Raw genomic sequence first — 27,548 nt, forward strand, 5'->3', positions numbered from 1 at the left:
TCAGTATTGAAAGGACAAATGATGAAGTCAAGGATTTGTCTGTAGCTAGGCGGCTATGAAAAGAACGGCATTTCAGTATTATATGGTTGTGAAATGATGCCACTGTTATACATAAAAATCTGATTGTTGAAGATTCTATGATAGAAATTAAAATGAAAAATGCTGACTTCAAAAATTCTTCTTCTGTTGCAGATGAAAATGTTGAAGAAACACAAGATACTTAAAGATAACTCCCAACCATAGATGATGCCAAAGTTGTAAGAGTTTGTTTAATACGACTTTATTCACATTAACGTCGGTCCGAAAATAATCCAGTCTCTTCGCATTTTGGACAAAAATATGGATAAAAAATTTCTGATATGAGCATAATGCTACCGCAAAGCTCAAGAAATGCTATCAGAAAGTTCTTCAATATTTTTTGTTTTTTGTATTTTTTGTTTTTATATTTTTAGTTAATAATTACATGTGTGTAGTTTAGAGATGAAGCTATAATTTCGAGGGAAGAATCTGAATCATGATTTTTATGCTAACTTATCGTGCGAAATAGTTACTGAAGAATAACAAAAATTTAATAATTGAGAGTAATTATAATTAATTCTTAATATTTTTTTAAATTGAAATTGTTATTCATTTCTTTGGATAAATGTGATAATGCCAATCAGTTTTAGGTGATTCAGGAGTCTATTTTTATAACTTTTGAGATAATTCACTTTTCGTTTTGGACAGAATATAGAAAACTACCAGATATATAAAAACCAAACTTTCGGTTTCTTGAACTTAATTGAGTTGGATTTGATTGTGTTCGTTTTAGTAAACAGTTCTGACCTTTTCAGTAAGAAGTATTATTAAGATATTAGAAAATAAGAAATATTTTCAGCAGATATCTGAGTAAATATCTATCTACTTTCTACACATAAAAATGTTGTCGTTTTCCTCAGATTGAATAAATATAGAATTTTGAGGGGAAAGAAATCCAGTCCTTAACAGTTTTCTACTACTTACATTATTTAATATTAACAAATAATTATTATTAATTCTAGCAACTAGATTTATTTCCTTGCAAAATATGCTTTCATTCAGTTGTTAAATAACGAAGAAGATAATAGGTTTAAAAATGTAGAAAGTAGTATAACGTAAAATTTTATTCATTTGATCCAATATCTATTAAATGATGTAAACATGCCATGTTTTACATTTCTGAAAGCATTTGGTCATTTCTTTTAGTAGCCAACTTTCAACAGTGCATTTTCTTAATCAAATAACCCACTCCAATCTCAGTTACTATTTTAAAACATTCTTATTTACCTGCTTCTTTTATTTCTACGCTTCATAAAAGTGCTTATTTTTTCATATGGGAACAAACGACTAATTATTTCGTAATTAAAATAAGGGATGTAGTGTGTTAAAATATCTGATTACTATTAAATACTTTTATATAGTTCTTAGCTTGCTTTCTTGCATCTACAGAGCCTATTTCAAGATTTTCCGATATGGAAACAGATCTATATGTGAAAGATATATACCACTGGGTAAAATGAAAAGTTAAGGCCTGAAAAAATAGTTAGGAAATCGTCAGTTTCTTTGAACCCTACATTTATATAAGAAAATGTAGCGTTCAAGGTATTTTATTGTAGAGTGAATTCCAAACTTTGGGACCCACCAATCACCAAGTGGCAAAGCCATTGTACAATGTTGGTTTCTACCTAGGTTCAAATCTTGGCGATCGGGTTGGCTGCATCGGAGTTTATGTGGATTTCTCCCATGTGTAAGGTGAATATATGCCAGTTTACCTTAGAAAGTCCTTCTCGAAGGCATGCGCCTTCTGAGGCAGTTAGGCTTAGAGAACTTTTCCATAATTTAAATAACCTTAATGCATACAAATGTTTAGAGTCGTCATTTGTGGAAGATCTGACAATTATAGCAAAACGCTAGAAAGGTGATTATAAGGAGAAATGCATCTTTAGGATGACTGAATGGGCTTCAAAATACTTTGCGATATCAAATTATGCATACGAAATTCTTGTATAAAATGTCCATTAAGCAACATTAATGCCCAATAGTAAGACTTCCAACCTCTGTAAAAATTATAGTTATTCTACAATTCATGCATAATGCATGTACCTGCTTATTTCCCAGCTTGAATTACAATTCTCTATGTATTTGGTTAGAATATATTTGATAAATCTGAAGCATTCATTTTCTGCTTGTGCAGACTGCTTGTGTCCTGACACTGCCATTTGTGCACTGCTAAGAGATATAGAATTCAGTCTTAAAAATTACTGCACTGATCTCTGCGAAAGACATGAGTCAGTTCTAATTCTTTATTTAACTTTGAATATGAGTAATGCATTTACATTCGCACTTTCTTATACTCTAAATTTACAGTAAGACCATGGAATGAATTTATTTCAGTATGAAGATTTTGTACTTAAAACGGAGATGCTTTTGTAAAGGACTAACTGGCTCTTACATTACCCGTTTATTTGAATGTTATTTGAATTGGGCAAAGCGCACTAGGGTTACCTGCCTAGGAGAAGGGATGCCCTTTGTAGAGAAATTTTTAAGCTCGTATTCGCGTTATACAAGGGGAAAATCACGAAAATCAATGTACCCTGCCTATCGCTCTGGTTTCGAATTCGTGTCAAACTACCAGTATTCAGAAGTCTTAACCACTCAGCCAATTGTGGGGCTGAGTGGTTAAGGGATAAGGGATAAGTACATATTGGGAAATCATAAAAACTTATAGACAAGCCTGTTCTTCCGATCAGTCTGGGTCAAGCTATAAGTGTGGAAGAATCTTGTCTACTTGGTCAATGGTAGCCTTTTATAGAATACAAAATCAAAATTAGAATATGGCGATTTTGACAATTGTCTCGATCTGTACGCGAACTTCCAAATGAGCTGGGCAGATGCTGCCGACAGTAAAAATGTTATCTAAGTTGTACTTAAAAATATTTTGCTAATATCCAAGAGCATGTGTGGTATGCTGAAACTGAATTTCTGCGAAATATGAAGCTATTCGCATTAAACCGATAGCTCTAATATTAACCTCTCTATGATTCAAATTTTTCGGATTCTAATGAAACCCATTAGTCACAAAGCGAAGTATTATTGTCACTTACTGTTTTTATTAGCATATAAAAATGCTTAACGACTTTGAAATTTTTATTAAAATTCATTTAGAAAAAAATGCTGAGTTAATTGTTTTGTTAATGCAATAAATTTTACATCCAAAAGGAGATTTCCGACACTACTGGATCTGATTTTTTAAACTAAAATTAATATTAAAAATTTTAGAAAACATATTTTCTTGATCAGCAAATCCATATCGCCAGTTTGAGTTAATATTTTAAATGTTCTTCGAATGATCTCAAGTTTGTGTTAGCCCAAAAATATAATACGTGAGTAAATAGAACGAACTTAATATCATTTTTAAAAAATAATATGGATGAATATTAAATTCATGAAAACTTCTGTTAGCTTTTTATAACATGCAAACTATATTTACTTGCTATTTTTAGCTAGTTACAGATTCTTTTCTATGTTAAATTGTTACATAGCTATGTTTTTACAGTGGCAGTTGAACAGATAGCATCTAATTTCCCACAAATAAAATACTTAAATTGAAAATTCAGTTTTTACTAAAGAATCCAATCGAAAAACCATAAGGCGCCCCCCCCGGGGCCAGCGCTAGGTTTTTTTGTTGCCCTTTGCAAACTCTACGCGTTCTGCTACCCAGTGTCTTCCTCAACTTTAAAAGGTTTGGCGCCCCCATATTCTGCAGTGTGACAGTATCTGCTCTAAACCAAGTGTAGTTAAATTTAAAATGAATCATTATTGAGTTTCAGGGCACTAGTGGGCCGGACATGCAAGACATTTGTGTTGCTTGTCATAATAATGTCAAATTTGTAGTCCTTTTAAAAGGATATAGAATAATTGACATTGAATCAAGTGATCTTTAAATTAAAAGTAGCACTTGATACAGAGTTTGTCTTCTGTTAGCTTCAAATTTTTATAGCACAGCATTTGAGTCGCACGGTATTTTTATGTATCAAATATTGCAATAAAATGTTTTCTGCTGTATTTTAACGAATACTTCAATTTCTGACAAATTTAAGACAGTTAAAGTATTATTTTTCTCCGCATTAACTAGAAATCTATTGTTTCATTTGATTTTCTTTTTAACAAGAAGCTGTAAACGGTTCTTCCTTACTTTCACTGAATCTCCTCTGAAGCCTGAAGGGCCGGTTAAAGTAGCTAGCTAGTTCACTGGGGAAAAAAGAACTTCATAAAGTAAACAAGCATAAAACATGAAAGCGAGAAGTAGTAACAAACTAGAATCAAAATAAAGATCAGACAGGATCAGTGTTGCGTGGCCGCGCCCCTTTCATAGTTACGGTGATGGGTATAAAAGCACGGATTCCGTCAGTGAGCGGAATCACTTTTAACAGTTTTTTCCTTTAGTTTACTTGTGTCACACTCGTTCCAAAGCACTCAGATTCTGATGGTAAGTTAGACAAATGATAACTTATGAATATTTTGATATTTTTTTCAGCAGTTTTGTAATTTGAATATTTGGCATTCCTATAATCACTGGTACAAATGTGGATAAAGCATAAATATTGTTAAAAAGTGTTAAATAATACTTGAATTATAAATAAGCAGAGAAAAAGTTCTGTTCATAATGTAATGTAATGAAAAAATAATATTTTTTTAAAGTGATCTCATGCTCCACTGAATCATTTAGATGTTTCTTGATGGAAAGGGTCTAGATAATACCTTTCAAAGTTCCGAAAAGATATTTTCAGTTTTAAGAATACAATCTGATTCATTTAATCTGACATTTATTTATTACCATGCAGTAAAATTTTAAAACAATTCCTCGTAAATATAAAAAAAAGTTAAAAAAATCGTAAATTTTCTCAATATTTCTGCTCTGTTTTTGTAAACAAAGTTTAGATATACGAATACTTTAAGAAATTATATATAAATGAAAAACATATAGCCTGCCATTCACAACGCAGTTAAAAGTATTTTCCGTAACTTTACAACTGCTGTTGCCATATGTATGATCTTAATTTTCTTCAGAAGAAAATTAATATTTTTCTGTAATTTAACATTGAAATATTTGTTCTTTTTCACCTAATAGCAGGAATTCTTTGTGTTTCGGCTTAATATATTTTTGAGCTCCCTCTTTTGTACGTTTAGTGATAACATAAGAACTGTAACTGTAAATGTGGGGGAAAATTATATAACATTCTTCGCTATTATTTTTAACCCTATTCCCTCTTACATAGATACTGTTTTATAAATACATATTAAAGAAATATTATTTGCATAATATTTTTTATTCTTCTCTTAAAACTAATATCGATTGTTTTCGAAAATTGGTTTATTAGAAAGTTAAAAGCCGAGGTAAAAAAAAGTGTGTCACATGTGTTTTAATTTAGAGTTTTTGGTTATAATGTCTCTATGCCTTCGAAATCTTTCGTATTTAGGAGCATTTATTGTAATAGCATGTACACATGATTTGAAGATAAGCAAAATAAAAACCCTGATTTACTTAAATTTATCCCTATTTATCTTGTAAAAGAGATTACGATGCAAATTAGCATTAAATATTCATAACAATTAACCTTACTTTTGAGGAATGAAAATTTTGACAAATTATTCGTAGCTATTGTTCATGTGATAGCTGAGATACATTGTCCATATTGCAGAGGACATTTACAAACGTTGATAGCATCCCAGTCGAAAACTACGTATATACAACGAACTTTGTTTCAGCAATATTGTCATTGCAATAGACATATGCCACGATTTTATTTATATTTTTACATAAAATCATAAAAATTGCCGTATCACTTATTTTTCTCTAATATTAAATAGCATGTGAGAAATTTATATAATTTAAGCATAAATTCAATTAAAAGTAATTTTAGTTAGATACCTTATTTTTATATGACAGAGATTTTAAGAAATTCCTTTCTCCTGCAGAATTCAAATTTTATGACATACATCTCCGTCCGTCTTCGCACATTCAATTGTTATACCTCATTTATATTTAGATACCTTTTATACCATAATTATGACCTAGAAATAGATGTATATACTTATTTTTTTTAAATAGCTGTGAATTTGTGCTTTCGTTGAATGTAAACAAACGAGATGAGAATCGTGTTCCATATATTATTAAGAGCTCTGAAAATTATGCATTAAAACTTGGTTTAAATTGGCAGTTAATCTGTAACAGTTATGACCGGTACCTTTGGGTCCACAGACAAAATTATAAATTATGGGAATGATTTAAAATAATATTTAATAAATTATAAATAACTATTAATAGGATATTATTCGTAATTTTATTTTAAATGAATGAAGAATTAATATTCCCGCTGAAAATGAGAAAGGCATCGAGACACACGTGGCATTCCGCAAGTAAATAAAAATATCTTTAGACCAAACTTGATGCTCAGGCCTCTGAAATCTCTAGCACACCAGCTAATGTCTAAACGAAAATCTGCAAAATTTATTAAAATGAATTATAAATGTGTTTCATACTAGTTATTATCAACGAAAAAAAAAAAAAAAAAAAAAAAAAACAGGTTCACGTTTTTTTAGTTTCATACAACTCAATATTATTAACAACGAAATCTATTTTTTTATATATTTATATAAATCTATATATTATAAAGCGTTTTACCGCAATTAAAGCTAACAAATTAACATATTTTGTTTATTGAAACAGAAAAAAAGTTAAAGTTCTAAATTGCATTTAGTTAAAAAAAGGAACTAGAAACAAGAGTATTTATAAATAGGAATTACGTTTCGAAGGATTAATGTATTGAAATGACAAGATTTTTTTTTTTTTTTTTTTTTTTTTTTTTCGGGAGAGAGGGTAGGGTTTGGACATAATATAAAATACTTTAAAGACCGAAACTCCCAAATTTAAGGCTATTTTATTGAAGATTTATTTTTTGATTTTAAACCAAATAAATCTCTATTAAATTACTTCTCTTAAAAGCACCTATTTGGATTAATGGTGTGTGACAAAAAAGCAGGTCTTTCTGGGTAAAAAAATGCCTAAAGCATGATTGTATTTGAAAATATAACCAGACTTAAAAAAATATGAAGGAAGATTTGGCTGCAAATATCATGTAATTATTTAGAACGTTTTATGGGAAATAAAGGATTAAAAACAAATTAACAGCAGCTCTTTCTTAATATTGTTTCTGTTCAAGCAAATCGCCTTTTCTAAAATAGATGTTATTCATCTTGTTTCCGAATAAAGATATTCGTGCCAGTAGTTTAAAGGAAAAGGAAATGCGCAATTTTCCCAAGAAATATGATCCCAATATTGTGAATAATTTAACAATCAGGGAGGAAAGCGCCTATTAAGTGCTTTCAAGTTTAAACTAAAAAAAATTAAAATCAGGTTATTTTCTTCACACATTTTATTTCCTTCTGTTAAAAAATGTAATAGCTCAACTTTGATTGCGAAGCTAAAAATTTGCTTAATAAGTGAGCATTAGCATAGCCTTTCTAATACCAAAATTTTGTATCTTACAGATTTCATCACTGTAAAATTAGGCTGGTTATACATATTCTTTATTTTTACTCTATTCTTATTCGTATGCATTTTCTCAATATCACATATCTCTAATAAAATTATAATCTCTAATGAATCTATCATAATCTTTAATGAAAGGTTAGAATGGATTACATTAAATGTAATCCATCCTAGCCTTTCATTAGAGATAATCGACTGCGCTAATTTTAGCAAAGTTTGGAATTAATATCATATAACACGAGAAAGTCTTGCTTTAATATATGATATCAGGGAGTCGATATGAGTCTCATTTGTTTATCAATGTTTACATTGTAGGGATTTTCTTTTAAAATCACACATTCATAAAAGAACAGAATGAAAACAGCCTTTATTTATTACTAGAAAAAAAATTAAAAGTAGCGAGGCAAACCAGTCACGAGTCGAGCATTGCTCTGTCAAAATATCAAAATTTCTAATCCAAATAAAAGTAATAGTGAAGTTAAGATCTGCTTGTCTTGCAACATCTAACAGAGAGAGATAAAATAGTTCAGTTAAAAGAATTTAAGGAATTATCCTAATATTTGCTTTTTTTCCTTTTTTAGTTCATGATATATTTCTCCCCGTTGACTGAAAAATTAAAATACACTGAGATTTTAGATTAGAGCTCTCAGTCGAAAGGGAATTCTTCCCTAGGAGGGAATTTCATAGTTCCAGAGGGAAAATGCGGTCAGCCTTTTAATTGCCTAGTGTTAAGAACTTAGTTTTATTTTGTAAATATACAAAACTAATTTAATTCAAGTTTCGGTACTTGTTGACATTTTCTTGTTTAATTTATAAAACACATTAAAAAATCTTAATTTAAATAAAGGTATATGTATTTTTCGAGTTTAGGAATAAGGAAGAAGGAATGATCGTCTAGCAATGATGAAAGGGATGCAGGGAGCAAAAAAAAGTTGAAAATAGCTACTTTAGATAATGCGCAGGTATTTACAATGTGTTTGACTATAAATCCCCCACCCTCCACATGTGCAGAGATAGCAGAAGTTCTTTGCAATTTCACGAAAGCTATCCCTCCTAATTTATAATCATTACGCTTCTAGCATATCAAATAAACAAAATAAAATAAATAAATAAATGCATTTAAAAAAGGTTTAGACTTTAAAATTTTTGAATGCTGCATAACTTCTACAGTCCACTCAATGGATCTATAACTATAATGATGCATTTTGCAAACACGTTTTAATATGTAATCAGTCGTTTTAAGAAAAATTATGCTGAAAAACTATTTTAATTGAAAATAATGAAAATACCGAGATTTGTGCATTATTACTCAGGTTAAAAAAAGAAAAGTGATGGATTAGACACCGGTCTGAGACCTGTACGTTACCAACTAAACGTTAAGTTTGATTAAAGAAAAACGAAATTAATAAGAAATACATGGCTGGGGATCAAGTCTCGGAATTTAAAATTTCATCAAACTTTATAGCAAAGATTTATAGGTCAAGAAATAAAAAATAAAAGTTCATTACAATAAACATAAAAGTTTAACTGCTTACCAAGAATTAAAAAGAAAACAAATAAAAAATCAGAGTAATGTCTATATTATGCAACAAATTGAAATTAGTACAATATGCTTAATTTTTTTAAATTAAAAACAGTTATTATCGCTCATAAAAAACCCCTAAAAATTACAAGCTCAGTTGCCGTGAAACAGTTGAACTCAAGCAGTTCGATCCAGTTTGAAATCCCAGCGAACGGAATTGCTGCGTGGAAGTTCCCGTGGTTTTCCAGTATGTACTTTGAGTTATACACTCTAATGAGTCCTCCACAAAGGCATCCCTTCTTTTCATAGCTCATAGGGGATTTCATAGTTTTAGGAGAAAATGTGTTCAGTTTTTTATTTAGTTATAAAATATTTAGTTTTAATTTCTGAATATTAAGAGTAATTTTATTCAAGCCTTGGTATTTACTATAATTTTCTGTACTTCTTTTGTTTAATTTATAAAACCACGTTAAAAAATAAACTAGATCTAAGTAAATGTGTATGCAATTTTCAAATTTCAGAAAGGATCTTCTAGGAACGGTGAAAGAGATGCAAAGGCAAAATAGGTTGAAAACCACTAGGCATCATTAAAAAGATATTTAGATTATGAAAAGTTTTTAGTCACATTCATAGTTAATGCAAACATTTTCATTCAGAATTACTGATTAATATCTAATTTTGGAAATATCATTTGCGTGAAACATAATAATAATAATAATAATAACATAAAAAAGATTCTGAGAGCTTTCAGATTTTATATTACACTCAAAGAGGAGGCTTCTTTTCCATTTTCATAAACATACACGTTTCCAGAGCATTTGGATTAATGTTCCTTAGGGCAAAAAATATTTTAAAACAGCCTCTCTTTAGAATTTTCGTCAGGCAGTTTTGCGCTGGAGATAAAATATAATTTTCCGTATATTGTTGCCATTGCTCAATTTGAAATCATTGAGGTTGTTTATAAAAAAATTTGATGAAGTATAAAATAAACTTAGGAAATATGAAAATCGAAATTCAAAATTCAGGCTTCCAGGTGCAAATTTTCGGGTTATTCAAAATTTGATGGCTCTAGGTACCTCTTTTTCTTCATAATGTGAAAAACATGCATATATTCATAAAAATGATTCATTATTTAATTTCTCTAAATATAATACAATGCGATAATATTTGGTGGCTACAATTTGAAAAGTGATTCAAACTTTTATAGTGATTTAACGCAAAATTCCGTTTTGAGACTAATAGCCCTTCTGGTCTAATGCTTCTTTGGCCTAATAATAAGGTATATGACGATGATAGAAGAAGTTGGCTTGGGTATAAGAGAAAAACTGCTTTCTTTGAAGATTTTTCTGAAAATCGTAACCTTTTATATAGCCACAGCATAACATTTAAAACTATAGCATGCTATTCGACGTGATGGTTAGCGGTACTGGTTGCATAATGCTGGGACGGATTCGATCCTTGAAAATGGCATATAAGTTTTAATTGTCTATAAACCCTTCCGCGGATGCAATAATTGTCCACCCTCAGGAGTGCACCATGAGCAACGTTCTCGTTAGTAAAACTGTTACGTGATGGAAGGGTTCATTTATTTTCAATCAGTGCTTAATAGTATCCGTAAAATTCTTTATTTACTCATTAATTATTAGGCTAAAAGAAAACGTATTTATTACCAATTCCTCCCTTAAATGTATGATGTGTAGATCATTTAATTACTTACTAATTTTCTTGCAGAAACTTTCAACATATCGAGTTCGTATACAGGAAGGCCCGCACATATACTTCCCCTCTCTTCATTTTTTTTATAAAACATCCTAAGAAATTAAAGGCTATTTCATTAGTGTTAAGCCATCTTATGTTCGATAATTGATTTTATGAAATCTGGAGTACATTTTGTGAAATTCAGAAGCATATTTATTTATTTATTTATTATGGGATAGTACACATTTATTATAGATGAAACATTTATGGGACTAGTGCACATTTGTCATATATGAAGTAGAAATATATTTGAGTTCTTAATAATTACTAAATAAAACTGGCTTTGTTACATGGGTTAGCAGACCAAATAATGGGACATTTATTGCGACTAGCCACTAGAAAATACCTTGTATTGGGATCAAGTAGTGTCCAAATAAGGACATAAAGTAGAAATAATATTAAGATAATATCTTTTGCGAAGAACTTCAGATCAGTCTCTACTAATTATCTGATAACACGAATGGACTTCAATTAATTGGACCGTAGCATTATTTTGCGCATCAGAAACTCTACGGCAATCTGGGTATCTGTTTAACTGTTGGTTTCATTCAATAGATTAATTTATCATTCATGTGGTTCAATAAACAAATAAATGCAGTTCACATGGTTTCATTAAAGAAAATTTCGTTGAATGAAAAAATTAATTTTATTCTTTTTTACCCTATTTAGGTGTAACGTGGGCTTTGCCGCAATTAAATAAACCAAACCAATTAGGTACATAATATAAATGAAAATGAAACTCTTTCTGAGAAATCAGTCAGCCAAAAAATAATGTATACAAAATCAGGACATGCGTGTACTTTTAATAATGATATTTTCTAAACCACTAAAATAAGACATATAACAACATATTAATCGAAACATGATTAGCAGAGAATAGAATATGTAATTGAACTTTAACCTTTACTACGACTGATTGCCGAATGAAGTTGGCAATGAATAATATTACCATTCCAGAATAAAATAATATTACAAGCTCGTTTAAGCGTCATAAAATACATTTGCTGCATTTTCGATAGCTTTAACAATACATAGCATAAAATAAATATCATACACATACATAGCATAAAATAAAGTCTCATTACGAAATGTTGACTATGCGCACCAGCGGCCAGCGATGACATCGATGAACATATGTAGTTTAATCTAGGTTCAAATTCCGTTGATCGGGTGGGCTGCATGAGAGTTTACAAGGCTTTCTCATTGTGCAACGTAAATATGAGCCGATTTTTCTTAAAAAGGTCCTCAACGAAGGCATCTCTCTCTTTGGAGAATACCCTTAATGAGTCACCATAATTTAAAAAAATAGGCCAGCTACAGATTTTGAGATTAAAACCATGAAACGCCCTTAAAATTGCATCAAGCTCTATTTTGACGGTTAAAAGCGCTGGCTGTATAACGTTCTTATGGTTTTCCTCTTACGACATGTAAATACGGACCAGTTACACTTAGGAAATATCCTAGGAAGGACCCCATCACGCAGATAACTATATGAAGACATTATACTACCTGCGTATAATGCCTTCAACAGCATCTTTTGTTTCGTAGAGTCTAGTGTCACTTTCCTAGCTTTCTCTCTAGCTCTGCCATCTAAATATTTTTTCAACTCTCATCTTTCTTCTTTTATGTCAAGTTCGTTCAGTGCTTTGCTTTTCTTATAAGGCTAAGTCGGTGTCACTTTTGCATGACCTGTAATTGCAGTTCTGCGCATATATGGCATTGCTGAACACTTATGTAATTGTAAATTGATTAGCAATGGCTACTTAATTTTACTGTTTTATTTTCAATTTTAGTATCTCGTAAAACCAGAAGTTGTTTATGTGAAATTAAATTTTATTGATCGTTGCATAATTCATAAGAAGATAAATAATTTACAGCTTCACTTCGAGACTAATGTCTGGAATGTAATGCAAAAGTTACTAAGATTAAAATTTATGTTTAAATTTGCATTGTAAAATCAAGCTTTATTATAGAAGCACCATGGAAATATTTTGAGGAAAAATTATGACTAAAGAATTTTTCTCAGTCTTCCTGTTTCGAAATGTACCCGAAAAGCTTACCTTTAAACTATTTAAGAGAAGTGTTTCTTTCTCTGACTACAGAAGTTCATGGATTTCTGTAACATAATATATTTCAATAATACAGGGTAAATTCTACCAGTTCTTGTGTGGATAACTTTGTGAGCGCTGGTAATTCAACCCATGTTCAAATTCCGGCCAAAGAGTTGGTTGTGCGTTTTTTTTTTTTTTTACAATATTACTTATTTCTGTATAATGTAACTACGAACTAGTAGGTAGTAGTTAATCTCTTCCTAAGACAAGTAGTCGTTGCGTGCCTTAAACATTTATCATGTCTGTGCTAATTTATTTTGCATACGGGAAATCATGCTATTTGCCTGAGGAGAAGGATGTTTTCATGGAGGTCTTTTGGAAAACAAAAATTATTTTTTCTACATACGCATGAGGCAAGCATCTATACAGCCAGCCCATTCTCTGAGACTCGAACCGAGAACACTGAACTTCTAGTGTTCGACAGTCTTAATCACACTGCCACTGCTAAGCATCAGCTAACTAAACCTAAAAGACTTAATGCTTTAGCATTGAGGGCTCATATTTTCTTCTCATCGTCGTGCCTTAATGTTCCATAATTTTCTTCAGTTGCCATCCTGATCTGTACAGTAGTTAGCAATATTGTTATCACAATGTTGGGCCCGAGTTCGAATCCCGGGAAGGCATGGATGTTTCAAAATATGTAATGTCTGTGCAGTATGAAGGCACATTAAACAAACGGCATGCTGAAAGTCCTTTGGAATCATCTTATTGTATGGGAAGAGGAGTGAGAAACTCTCAAATCGTCCTCGGGGTACTCTCCATCAAAACTTTGCAATTAGAATGGAGCTGCACAGTTAGTGCTGCGGGACTAGTGGTGAAAGAGAATGTTAGAATGTTGAGAGAGTGTTAGTGCGTGTAAGGTGGTGGGACGTGTAAGATTAGTGGTAAAATTTGTGTGTCCTACTTACTTGCACCTGTATCTGTACTTCCTTTAATAATTTTCCATTTTCTCATCCTGGTGCTATTGCCCCTAACTATTTTCATCAAGTTATTTTGAGGATTATGGAAGACCTCTATATTTCAGATTTATTTCATAAAATATTCCTAAAGAAAATAATTATAAAAAAGTCGTGTTTTCTGTTTATATTTCAGTTCAAATTTTAACGTCTTCCTCCCAAAGAAAAGTAAAAATACTAAATAATAATAATAACAGTAATAATAATGATAATAAAATATTTTACTATGACAGTTTCTTAGATGAAAACACGATCAAAATGCATAAAAATGTTTCATAATACGCACTAACATTTACAGTTACTAGACATGAATTAAGGATTTATTAGAAGTGATTACAGTGCGAAATTTTTGACTTATCGCACAATGATTTTTAGTAATTGACGATTTATTAAGTTTTACTTTATTGTCACATTAGGGAAATATCTCTATTTTTTTCCTTATTCAAATAATATTCATTTCTGAAACTAATGAATGAAATTGTGTTAGGCTTGTTAATCTTTGGCGTTTTGAAATTAAAAGCTACTGAAGAAGTTACAATAATTATATCTTTGGCAGATAGATGTATTTTAGAATATTTCAATGTATAACACAGAAGACATTAATGGCATTTTATAACGTTGCTTCAAATTAGTAAAATGATTCTGCGTAGAAATCTTTTTGTATGATCAGCTGTGCATGATTTCGTTAGCAATTCCATTTACAATGTTAAATATGTTATAAATTATATCAGTCAGGTATATTGTTACGAATAAAGACATAAATTATTAAGAAACTCATTTATTGCTTTTAAATCAGTTAATTGACCAAGCAGCTATACCTATAATTTGGAAGAAAAATTAAAATCTTACGTCACGGTGAGTGGGAACATTTTGTGAACTAGCTATAACGTCTGGCGACCAAAGATAAACACAATGGTACAATAACATAATGTTTTACGACAACGAAACACTCTATTTTGTTTTCATATTAAAGCAAAGAAGTCGCAGAGGCTTGGATACCTCCAATTTTTGTGAAAACTGATGTGTGCGCTATGTTGGGAAGAAAGGTCATGGTAATGAAATTTGCAATTCAAAAACCCTCATTGCATTAATTGTAAACGTTACCACCTAGCCTACATCCAGAATCATAATAAAAGGATACTAAGGAAGGTAATTCAGACCCTTAAATTGAAAAATAATATGACATAATTAAATGCTCCTAAAATTGTAGAAGACCGATCCCCCGCAGCAGGTGTATCATTAGCCTTCCAAACGGAAAAAATTCCAAACTGAAAGTCGTCAATCTCTAAATAAACTGACTCAGCAGTTCCTAGTGCAGCTCAGACGAATTCAAATTGCAAAATAAAAGGCCAAAGAATGTTTTCCGAAACATACCTAACATCTCTCTTGCAACAGTCGAAAACGTTATAGTCCAAAAAAAGGAGAAAAAAATAAGAGGAAAAAAAAAAAAAAAAAAAAAACAACCACCAGAAAAGAAACTTATATCAAAACTTGATCAATTGAAAGCCCAATATTTAAAGAAGAAAAAACAGCCTAAATTTGAAATCTTGACTGTTAATCGGTAAAGGGTTGAAAAAATTATGAGCTTAAGTTGGAAACTTCCAGTTTAAAATTTAGCTTGACTGAGACTGTTTAGTTGGCATTGAACAGTTTCTATAAATACAATTGTAAACTGATATTTCTTTTGTTCAAGCGCGCAGTAATATTAAGCATTGTTTACTTAATTACGAGATATGCATTCTTTTAAGCTGATTTTCAGAAATGTTGTCTGATTGAAAGGGAAATTGCTTAGCCGAATTTTCCTTATTCCTTCAGAGACTTCTTACGAGAAGAATCTTTTAGAATTTTCCTTTTGCCACCATCCATTTAAAAAAAATGTATCCTTAAATAGAATAAAATGAATTTCAATTTAAATTTTCCGTTATGTGTAAGTTTCTTAAAAAGTTAAGTCATAAGCATTATTTATTTAAGCCTAAGACATCGGTTTTGAATGCAAATGTATCGTTGGAGGAAACGGAAAAAAAGGGTCCCTCTAGATTCACTTTCACGCTTATTGAGTCACCGCTTGAATGCATACCACTAACTAACGGTTGCCGGTTTACGAAATGGTAGGCGACATACATGCTTGTTAGCTCAACACTGAACAAAATTCAACGCTTCGTGGAATAATTCATTAATGTTCGCAGCGTGCTTATCTTTTACTTTAGCGAGTAATTTCTCAAAAAGCTCATTGAGTAAAAGATCCAGGTAGTTCCATGTTTATCTTTTGCGGAAATCTCTGAAGAAGAATTTGAATTACATACTTTTTTATGTTATTCGAAAACAAGTAGTATATTTTTTTCTGGTATCTGAACTGGAGAACAGATGAGCAGCTTTGAGACCGCAGTTAACATTTTTGTTATGCTATGGATATGTAGGGATATATACAAAATTCTCGGAATTCAGATATAATATTTTTATTTCATCAATTTTCATAAATATTACAAAGCAGTTTTCAACTTAGTCGCATTTTAATTGAATACACTTATCCTAATTAAAACTAATTTTTGGTGTCTCCTCAATTCACTTATTTATAGTAGTGTTAAATTCTCAAATCGAACACCCTTTAAAGGTTCTTTTTTTGGATGTGAGAATAAAATACCCCGCGCAGACGTTGAACAATTTATCAACTTTTTTCATATTCTCTTTCCACAAAGGAAAAAAGAAATAAAAAATAGAAAATGATTGCTCTTTGCATCTTTCACGGTTGCAAAAACAATACTATAATAGTACGCCTGTATCAATCACACAACTAAATTAGTCTAAACACTATAACGTGGGACTGTTGCATAAACATGTTCTGCTTGTAAGTGGTAGGAATTGAAATTAGAGCTAAATTCCTAGAACTTTGGCAACACCTACGTACATTAAAATATTTCACCCCAACTTAATGAACAGGTTTTCTTTAATATTACATATGCATTTTAAACACCCCAAAGGAAATGTCTCCACGGGATTTAGTGCTTTAAGTTCTCACATGGTGTCCTGACAAAATAATAAAGTATTGCATCTTGAAGGAAATATTTATTCTAAGGTTCTTTTCAGGTAATTCGGAAATAAATTCGTAGCAGTCTCTTGACTAGTGAAATCGTTTCTTTACTAAAGATGTGCACACGTTTCCGTGTGACAAAGTACAATGAAATAATGTCACAATAATTCTTATCTCTACCTTTGGTTTTCCGATTTTGAAAAACTCGTTTAAAATCTAAGATTTCATGTTCTTATCTTTAATTTCTGGGGGAATAATTCTTAAACTAGTATTCTAACGTATCTTCTTCGTTTAAAATTATTTTTGGTATTTAACTGTAAGCTGCATACGAGTATCAAACTACAGCTTCTGTTAAATGTTTCTTTATATTTTTAAACTTAATTAAACTTTTTGAAATTTGAATGATATTCTGGAAGTGTTAGTTAATAATATAAGTATTTAGTTTGCAATCTTTTAACAATTTATAAACTAACCAAACTATATGAAAAGAGATCTCATAAAACTTGATGTATTAAGTTTTCTGAGAAAATATTTTAAAAATGTTATACTATGGTTACGCTGTACGTACTGTTGTTGAATATCGTAAACAATCATCAACAATTTCTCCTATAATGCAACTTCTGGTAAAATGATTAATCGAAGTAGTAAGTAGGAAGAATAAGTCTGTTCTATTTAGAGATTAATGAGCCATCAATAGAATTTCCTATTTCGGTTTCTTTCAGCATATGGTGTGTGATATGAAGTGAAGCGTAAGCATCAATAGAATTTCCTTGTTTCCTTTTAAAATCTGGTTGAAGGAATATAAATCTTCAGGGAATACCTAAACCAGCCCATAATTTTACTCACTTGTGTACCTGGAGAAACGCTTTAGAGTTGAATGAAACAACAGTTCGAAGGTCAATCAGTTACAGTTGAAGTTTGGTAAAAAGGAGGAATAGACGATGGGGAAGAAAGTTATAGTTCAATCATCTCAAGGTTTCTTCAGTACTACTCACGTAACATCATGAATTTTGCTTCCTGGAAAAGATTACCGTTATATCATGAACAAAATTGTTTTGCTGTAACTGTTTACTGTTTTACAAAGTTGTTTACCGTAATTTCTGTGATGTATGACTATGTGCTTTTCAACTTGTACCAAAACTCCTGTTCTGGAACATTGAAAACTCTAATAATTTGTCACATATAAAGTACACATCTAATGCTGTACTTTGTTTCCGGGAAGGTAGGTTGCTAAAGAAAACGTATCTACAATCCATAATGAATAAGTAAAAAGAAATTTTTTTGATTTGTTTGCTTACTCGAGCTCCATCTCTCGAGTTCCGCAAAGTGTACTTAGGAGTTTACTCAAGTTAAGCTATAGTGCTAGCAAAATAAATAAACAAAATGGAAAATATCAATGCACATAATAAAAAAGAAATAATAATTTAAAAATAAATAAATATTTAAAATGTCAAAAAATTCACTACAAAATCTCGAAAATTTCATAATAAGGAAGGAATATAAGATTCGCTTCAAACCTGAAATTCAAGTGCAAAAAGTTGTTTTCAAATAAATGATGCTAAAATCTTTATATTTAAATTCATTTTTGTTCATTTAAATACACTTTTACACATATGTTGTCTAAAAATGTCCTGAAAATCCGAATCACGAAGAAAACATTTTTTGAATACTTTTATAAACATTTTTTGAATAATAATTCGTTTGCGAACTTAAAGCGATGGATCAAACGATATATCAAACTAAGACAAAGTATCAGAGTTTTGTTCCTTTTTTATAATTACTTTGAAAAATTTCATAATTAATGAATAATGTCGAGGCGATACTCACGATGAAGATTCATTTCATGATCGCTCTAAAATACCTTTGCTACTGACTTATAAGGAGTGAAAACAAAATTTTTAACTTTAGCGCATTTCCCACAGAATATCATCCCCCCCCCCAAGATAAATTTCAACGAGGGAAATTTATTGCGTTTTCAGACTACTTAATACTACCTACATAGCATACTACATATATTGTACATCTTAAATTGTCACCAATGAGAGCTTTGAGTTTTAATCAAGATCAAAGTTAATGAATGAACTTAAGTTCATTAAAACTTACAGAGCACTGAGTGCACAAGATAAAGAGTACACAATAAAAAGAGATATATATAGCTGCTGTTATGACTGATAAATCTTTTAGGAATGGGAACAAATTCTTTACTATTTTTTAGATGTGGGGGTAAGAATTTGGCACTCCGAGATAAAAAGCATTTGAGAATATTTTACTAAAAAAAATTCAAACTAGACTCTAAAGGCTCTACTTGTATATTAGTCTTTAATGGTCCTGAATGAATTAATTAGTTGAATTAAACTATTTTTTCATAAATGCTCATGAGCTAATTCTCTCCTTTATGAGATTCAGAGATGGCAGAGTTTTCTGGGGGTGTCAGTTAGATATACAAAACTATGCATTTTCTGAAAATGACCAAGTTTGTAACATTTCACTATTTGTCAAAAGTTTTACGCAGGATCGCCAAATTAACAAAATAATGTATTGTCTCAGAAACTTTTAAAAGGTCTTACGTATTATCTCAACCACCTTATTAGAAGTTGCCGAATTTTCAGAATGTGCCAAACACTGGCAGCCATGCTCATAACAATGCTTTAGTCAAGCAAAGTCGGCATTTCCATATACATTCTTTTTATTGAAGTCCAACTACTTTTAGAGACAAATCGTGATATTTTTTGCCTTAAACTCAATCTTAAAATATGCAGTTTTTGGACTTTGACAGCAGTGCAAGAAACTTTGGTAACATTTCTACGTAAATACAGTATTTTACCTCGAAATTGCTGAAAGGAAAAATGAGGAGATAAGTTTGGTTAATAGCTGGTTTCCAACGCACCAGTTTGTGCAATTCTCTGATTCTTTTTGAAGTGAAAATAGATCGCTGAGTACATGAGGAGAAGAGCAACAACTCAATCAAGGAATTTTGCGAATTTGAGAGAACGATGTTTTATTTTTTAAACATATCATATAAATATTTAATAGCCAAAATTTGTATTTTAAATTTTTGAGTCTTTTTTTTCTTTTGAGGTGTTGATAATATTTTCCAGCTTATGTCAAGTATTTATAATTTCGAAATTCTTATTAAAAAACAAAGTAGCGAAAATCGCCATCTAACACCCGACAAGAAACCTTTACCTTATCATCTATAAAAAAGAGTCAAATAGAGACAAGGGGTTGCATCAATACATAAGTACCCTGTTAAATATTTCTATTAGAACGATGGTTCTCAACCTTTTTGTCCCATGCCCTTGTCACTATTGCTAGAAGATCATCACCCCTTTCTTTCCAAAATTGGAAAAATACATATGTATACATTTATTTACCTTTAAATTGTTTGCTAACGTGTTGTATAAGTTAAACAACAAAAAACTCTAGAAATTAGTAAGTACCAAAACTTGAAGGAAAGTAGATCTTTATATTCATAACTAAAACTAAATACTTGTAGAGACATTAGATAATTTTTGGAAGCAGGAAAGATGAAAACTATGCAACGCCTTCCCCGGGAATCGAACCGCAAACCTCTCAATTACGCGCTGAGCGTGCAAACCACTACACCACGGAGGCTCGCTAAGTAGGCGGGAAAAATACCTTATATACTTCCCCTTTTAAAGAGCGACTGGGGTTTTTTGGGGACCCAAACTCCAAATCCTAGGTGAGGAGAATCATCATCCAACACACTTTTAAATCGGGCGCCACTGTAGGGACATTAGGTAATTTTTGGAAGCAGGAAAGATGAAAAATAGACAACACCTTGGCCGGGAATCGAACCGCGGACCTCTTAATTACGCGCTGAGCTTGCAGACTACTACACCACGAAGGTTCGCTAAGATGACGGGAGAAATACCTTATATACTTAACAGCTAAATAAAATTTAGCCCTCATTCCCCCTTAAAACTACGAAATTCCGTTTAGGAGGAATTGCTTCTGCTAAAGAACTTCCTGTATTAGAATTTATGTTTAGGAGAAGCAAAATAAATAAAATATTTGGCAGTGAAGCAATAGTTGAGTACACATATGAAAAAAAAAAAGTATCTATATAAAATTTATGACATCATGTTGGAGCTACTATATGTAGATATCTTGCGCGGATTCTGTGAAGCATTTTTCAGCATGATCCCATCAGCGGCCGAACGGTAAAGTCGCTGAACTGTGGCAGTTCGACTTGGAATCGAATCCCGTAGACCTGGCTGTCTGCATGGTTGATTTTCGTGGTTCGTACATGTGTAACTTGTATACGTGCTTGTTTCCCTTAAAACGTCTTCCACGAAGGCATCTCTGCCTATAGGCTGGTAGTCGTAGTGTTGCTTCATCTTAATCAATTAACCTAATATGAAAAATTCTTGTGCGATATTCAAAATAGGGCCGGTAAATTCTTTTAATTAGTTAAATGAAGGACTGCGTAACGTGGACTTTATTTTCATATTTCATTCAATTTAATAGGCACTTGGCACTTGAACTATTCGGGTAAAATGTTTATTTGATTGCAGAAATTCATATATTAAGTGAACGAATATTCAAATCCTTGTTTTTTTTTTTTTTTTTTTTTTTTTTTTTGTTTACAATTAGGGAAAAAAGTGATTATAGGATAAATGACTTAATATTGATTCCCTAGACTTTTCTCTGTCTCGCTTTTTTTTTTTTTTTTTTTTTTTTTTAAATTCACGTTTTCATCTAACAGAAATCGCTGAATTTAAGCTGCTTTAGAGATAATGATCTAATATAATAAATAATAATCTAATGTAATAAAATTAGTGAAAGTGAATTAAAATTGAATTTAAGTAGTTGAATAATAAGATTTTTTTTAACTGAAGAGTAAGGAATTTTGCAGTCATTAATATGCTTTAATTAAACAAATTTAATTACATAATTTTCATACAAAAACTGTTTCATAATAAGAACTTTTAAAATTGGACGAAAAAGCAACCTTTTTTTTGATGTATATTTTGAATAAAATTCCACCAGTTTTGAGAGCACTCAGACAAGTTTTGTAGGAGAGGGATATGTCTGATAGCCTCTTTGGCCTGTTTCTGTTCCATTTAAATAAATACTTTCTTTCACCAGTATTTTAAAAAATAGCTTAGGAATGTCTTAGAAAGTCTTGTAACGCATCAATTTTAATTTTCTTCATTTCTCTACCTTTATATGCAATTCGAAATATGCAAACGCTTACTGGAAAAAGATTATGCAAAATAGCTCTGCTAGACTCTGCTAGGTAAAGTTGAAATGTTTAACAAGTGGTAAACTAAACTACTGGACTCAGCGAGATCCCAAACTTCAACTCCCTTCTAAAACTAATGGCAGCAGATAAATGGAATTAAGCCATTTGAACCAGCAATAATCTACAGCAGAGACGGCAGCTAGCGCCTAACTCTCTAACTTCCCTTTTAAAATCTCGGTATTTAAACTTTCCTCCTCAAGGTAGAATTTGCATTCTTCCACGCGCGCTACCAAATTTAACTATTCTGGCACTGACAATTAGGGGAATGAAGGCTTATAGGAAAGTCTGAACTAAAATTTTAAATTATTAGTTAAAATAAATATAAATCCCTACAGTTTTTTCAAGTCTGGGAGCAGATGTGTGAACAGAAATATGGAAACAAAATAATCATCGCCAAACGGTGAGAAATTTTTGATATTTTCACTCCCTCCTTCCACAAAAAGAAAATGATTGTTTTTCGCATCTTCCATGATTTCAAAAACAGTGCAAGAAAAATGCTCTTTCAAAGTCAAACAACTGAACAATATTGCATGATATAGCAGTATAAATATGTCAAGGCTTGTCTGTAGTCGCCTATTAATTCTACAAATTGACCTTTAACACAATTCTTAGATCTTTGGAAACAGCCTACGTACTTGATCATATTTTGCGATGTATGTTTGATGAGAGAATTAGATGTTGTTTTTGGGTTTCAAGATAAGTTACAGAATTTTGCGCTTCAAGCAATCTGATTTCTTTGGTATTGTTATTGCTATTGTACTGCAAGGAGCAGTTTCTTTATTTATATTGCTTTATGTAATGATCTTTAATTTTATCTGTTTATATCCTGCTTTGTTTTGCGCATGATTAGTAATGGTTTGAATAATAATAAACTGCTATTTTCAGCCATTTTATAAAATCGTCGGTAGATGAAAAGTTGACGTACTTAACAGACTAGAGAAATTACAGTTGTATAGTATATAGAGAAATTACAGCTGTATTGTATATAGTATATTTTGAAATGTCGAATAAGTTCCTTGTAAATAATTACTTTATTGAGGGTAATATTTATATCCAATATTTATTGAAGATAATATATTATATTTATCTATAAATGCACAAAGCCATTATCCCGTCCACCCTGAAAGTTGCCTGTTATCGAACCGTAAAAGTTGTCAGAAATGCCCCCAAAGTTGCGCTAATCACTCCTGAGGAATTCTGAAAACTAGGATCTCTATAATTAACAAAACAGTCGGAATTTGACGCTCTTCGTAAGAATACTTTTGTCGATTTTACAGCTTTGTTTGGCCATCTGATTTTACCCAAAATTCTGTTTAGAAAGCTATGAATCCAAACTTCCCTCAGATAATTGGGTGCTCTTCAGAGGACCGGATTCAGAAGTATGTGTATATATGTGTACACACACATATACATATGTATGTACATATATACATTGCGTACCTGAACACATCCATATATGCATACATGCATACATTTTGAGATCCGGTCCTGATAACAGAACAGTACCGGTAAGTGTTCCAATCTATAACTGTTTTGTTGCTCATATTTAGCCGACCATTATAGAGTTAATTGATACACACTTTTTTGATAGGATTCCACATTTTTGAAAATAATCCATTTTATTATGTAGAAGACAGATCTCAAATTTTAAACATTAATTTTCACAATGCAATTAAAAATACAGCAAGAAGAGTTAATTTATATCCTTGTTTCTGAGAATATAACGTGGCTAATCGAGAATCAATCGGGTTACATCAAATGAAAGTGCGGATGTTATGAGTATGCTGTTATGTCCCGCTTATCCATAACTGACGCTAATTCGCGCTGCTTAACGACAGTTTCACGGTCGACGGGTTAACACATAAGTACTTTTATCTACTTTAAAATGTCCTTTCTTCTTACCTTTATTTTAATACTCTTAAACCTTTTCTTTAATAGAAGCCATTTTTAATACTTGCACTATGCACCTTGCTGGTTACGGCAGAAAACCAGGAGAAAAAAGACACAAAAGCTGCACCCGAAAAGAAATCTGATGATTTACAAAGCCAGGAGTCAAGACGCTCTTATAATAGCTATCAAGGACCACCTCCACCATCTTCACCTCAGAAAAACGAATATGGATTGATACACGACTATCCTCCAAGTGGTTATGGCAAGCTTAGCGACAGTGGCCCCAAACCTTACCGAAAGGGTGTTGAATCGTCTTCTGATTATCATTCAGGGTATGCGCCTTATGACAACAGAGGACCGGCCTTGCCAAGTGCGTATGGGAAACCTTCAGGAGGATATGGCGGTAGCGCGTACAGCAGCCCCAGGTAAGAGAGCATGCTATCTGCAAATGTATACGTTTGTGATTTTCTAATGACTTAATATTTGATGCACAGGATGTTCCCAAAAAGACTGCCAGCAATATTATAAAGTGCCACCAGTGTTATGTTATAAAAGTATCAAAGAATGCAGAATGCACTATATTTTGTGGTTTAAAGAAACATATATCTAACTTTTACAAATGTTCTTTTTATGAAAGTGTTTTACAGAAATCTATAGAAAATCTCCATGAAGGTATTGCTTCCTTTAAGACAGGCAGTCCTATGCCGTAATTAATTAAGCCATATCAACATACGACTCTCTAGTGTGGATTCTGTTACTTTATAATAAAAATTTAATTTTAACCTCTTAGGAACAGCATTATCTTTAAAACAAAGCACTCCAAAATAAAATAAGTGCCTTCTTCATTCTCCCTCTACAATCCAGGCATTCAATATCAGTAATAATACCCAAAATTGTTTACGGATTTATTTTCACTCTTTGGTTATAACTAGCTATATTCTGTTCAAAAACTATATGTAACTCTACTTTCTCATTTAGAAAGAACCTAATTCAAATTTAGTTGATAGATGATTAATTATTGGATCCCTAATTCTGATACAACACTTTCTAATTACTTATTTTATAATAAGTATGAACCATAAGATAAAAACAGAGCCTCTAGTGGAATTGAAATCAAACAATCTTTGCTGTGCTTTGAAACAAATGTACCTTAGCTTGTAACCATATGCAGAATACAAAATTTCTATTTGATCAGGTTATATTTACCATTAGTTTTTGCTCAATGTATGAGACTACCATTGGCTGAAGGCTGAAATCTGCGAATCAGCTAGTTTATGAAAACAAAAACTGTTTTTCTTCGAATTTATGAAGCAAATACGAAGAAGTTTTCTCAAGATCTTCCTAAAAGGTGCCGCTTCTTGAACATCAAATATTCCTTATCAAGCATATACTGAAGACATATCATGGCATATTAGAATCTGTACGGTTGGCACCAAAATAATTACTACTAGAAAAAGAAGATAATTTACATTTATCGCATTATACAATTTTTCTGCAAATATTTATTCTGAATTTAGCCTTAAATTTTGAAATTACGAGACACAACGTTCTGATGTTTCGTTTTCAGATTTAATATGAAATCTGTTGGAAATCAACTTTAAAATTGGTTTCAAACATTTTGCAACATTTTAGGTGTAACAGAAAAGGAAATATGACTTATTGCTTTCAATTTAATATCTTTTTTAAATTTTTATTTATCTCAAACATACTTCTGAATCTATTTTCTTACTTGTTTATTGCTTATTGAAAGAACTTTTGGCAAAATTAAAAAGGAATTGAAAAAATTCATTACTTTCTAGATTATTTATTAGGTATAAAAATAGTTCTTTTTAGAATGTTAATTTATCAAACGTTTTCAGCTAATTACTTCAAGGAAAATGTTTTCTACCGTATCGTTATACTTGTAATCTGCAAACTAAAGAACTAAGAATTTTAATAATAGGAATTCATGCATATATATCTAATTTAAGCATGTGTCTGTCTGAATGTTTAACATATTTTTTAATTATTTTAGTTACAGTCCTGCTTCTGCTCCACATCCTGACTCCTACTCCAAACCAATAAGTGCTTACCGAGAACCAAGCAGTTACTCAAAGCCTTCTAGTGGTTATTCCAGACCACAAGGTGGATATGGTAGCGGATACAGTAGTCCATCCTCTTCTTTGTCTAGTAGTCATTCTAAGCCATTAAGTGGATATGGTAGCGGATACAGCGGACCTTCTTCATCATTATCTAGTGGCTACTCTAAGCCACTGAGTGGATACGATAGCCTATCGAAATATTCAAGTGGTTATTCGAAACCTCCATCCAGTGGTGTTCTATATTCTAAGCCGACTTCGTCGTTAAGTGGACCTTCCAAACTCTCAAGTGGTTATGACAGCGTAAGAACCTATGGAGCATACAGCTCAGCTCCCCCAAGTGGCCACGGTCCATCCATCTCCTCTGGTTATTCCCCTAAACCGTATGCCCCTGCAGTAGCACCCAAAACATCGAGTGGCTATGTTCCACCACCACCTCCAGCTTCTGGAAGCAGTTATGTTCCACCACCACCGCCAGCTTCTGGAAGCGGTTATGGAGCACCCGTTCACAGTGGATATTCTGCTGCAAAGCCACATAATGCTTATGGACCTCCATCATCATCATCTGGTAGTTATGCACCTGCTTCTCATGGTGCATATGGATCACCTTCTTCTTTGGGCAGTTATGCACCTGCCTCTCATAGTGCCTATGGACCTCCTCCTTCTCATAGTGCTTATGCTCCTCCTAGTAGCGCCTATTCTGCTCCTTCTTCAGCAGGTGGCTATGCCCCTAAAGTACCTGTTGGATATTCCGCACCCAGAGCATATGCTCCTAATGTACAAAATGGGTATTATGCTCCTGAAGCACTTGGGGGATACTCAGCACCACCATCACCTGTTAGCTATGCTCCGAAGGCTGCAAGATATTCATCTTCTTCCCAGAGTGGAGGTGGCTATGGTAGAGTGCCTTCCAGTGGGTATGCATCTGGAAGCTATGCGCCAGAAGGTTATGGAAAAGCATACGTTACTCAGAAAGAATATAGCAAGACCGTTGAGACATATGGTTCAACAGGAGGCCAAGTCAGTCATGGTAGTCCTTCAAGCTTGTATGGAAGTGGACTAGCCAGAAAAGCTTTACATTCCGATCACGGAGTATATGGAGCTGCCAGTTATGGTAAGAGGTACGATATAGCCCGTGACGAAAAGCTTGATGAGCCTCAAATTTACAGCGCTGATCAAGCTATTTATGGGGGATATGGACATTTATATTGAGTAGAGAATGCACAAAAGTTCAAAAGATTCTTGTGAATAGAATACATTGTTTGTAAACACTGTTGTTTATAACCAGATATTATTTTATGTTACCTGTTATATTTGTATATTTTATTACCAAAGAATAAAGTTCGAAAGGATTTTTACCTTTCAA

The 27,548-nt window shown here is 31.9% G+C and overlaps 1 protein-coding gene across 1 annotated transcript; it reads left to right on the top strand.

The window, feature by feature from the left end:
- The first annotated feature begins 4,353 nt into the window (after positions 1-4,353).
- LOC118190434 (uncharacterized) lies at positions 4,354-27,548 on the top strand. Its single transcript, XM_035361143.2, has 3 exons — positions 4,354-4,507; positions 24,153-24,529; positions 26,119-27,548. Exons 1-3 carry the CDS (start codon positions 4,505-4,507, stop codon positions 27,392-27,394), a joined length of 1,656 nt encoding a protein of 551 aa, XP_035217034.1. The 5' UTR covers positions 4,354-4,504; the 3' UTR covers positions 27,395-27,548.

This window comes from Stegodyphus dumicola, chromosome 7 (genome assembly GCF_044657685.1).
Source record: "Stegodyphus dumicola isolate Sdum_Otavi_A_Nest chromosome 7, ASM4465768v1".
Classification (NCBI taxonomy): Eukaryota; Metazoa; Arthropoda; class Arachnida; order Araneae; family Eresidae; genus Stegodyphus; species Stegodyphus dumicola.

Coding starts and splice junctions, on each gene's coding strand:
- LOC118190434 (XM_035361143.2), top strand. Junction 24,530..26,118: donor AGCGCGTACAGCAGCCCCAG/GTAAGAGAGCAT, acceptor TAATTATTTTAG/TTACAGTCCTGCTTCTGCTC.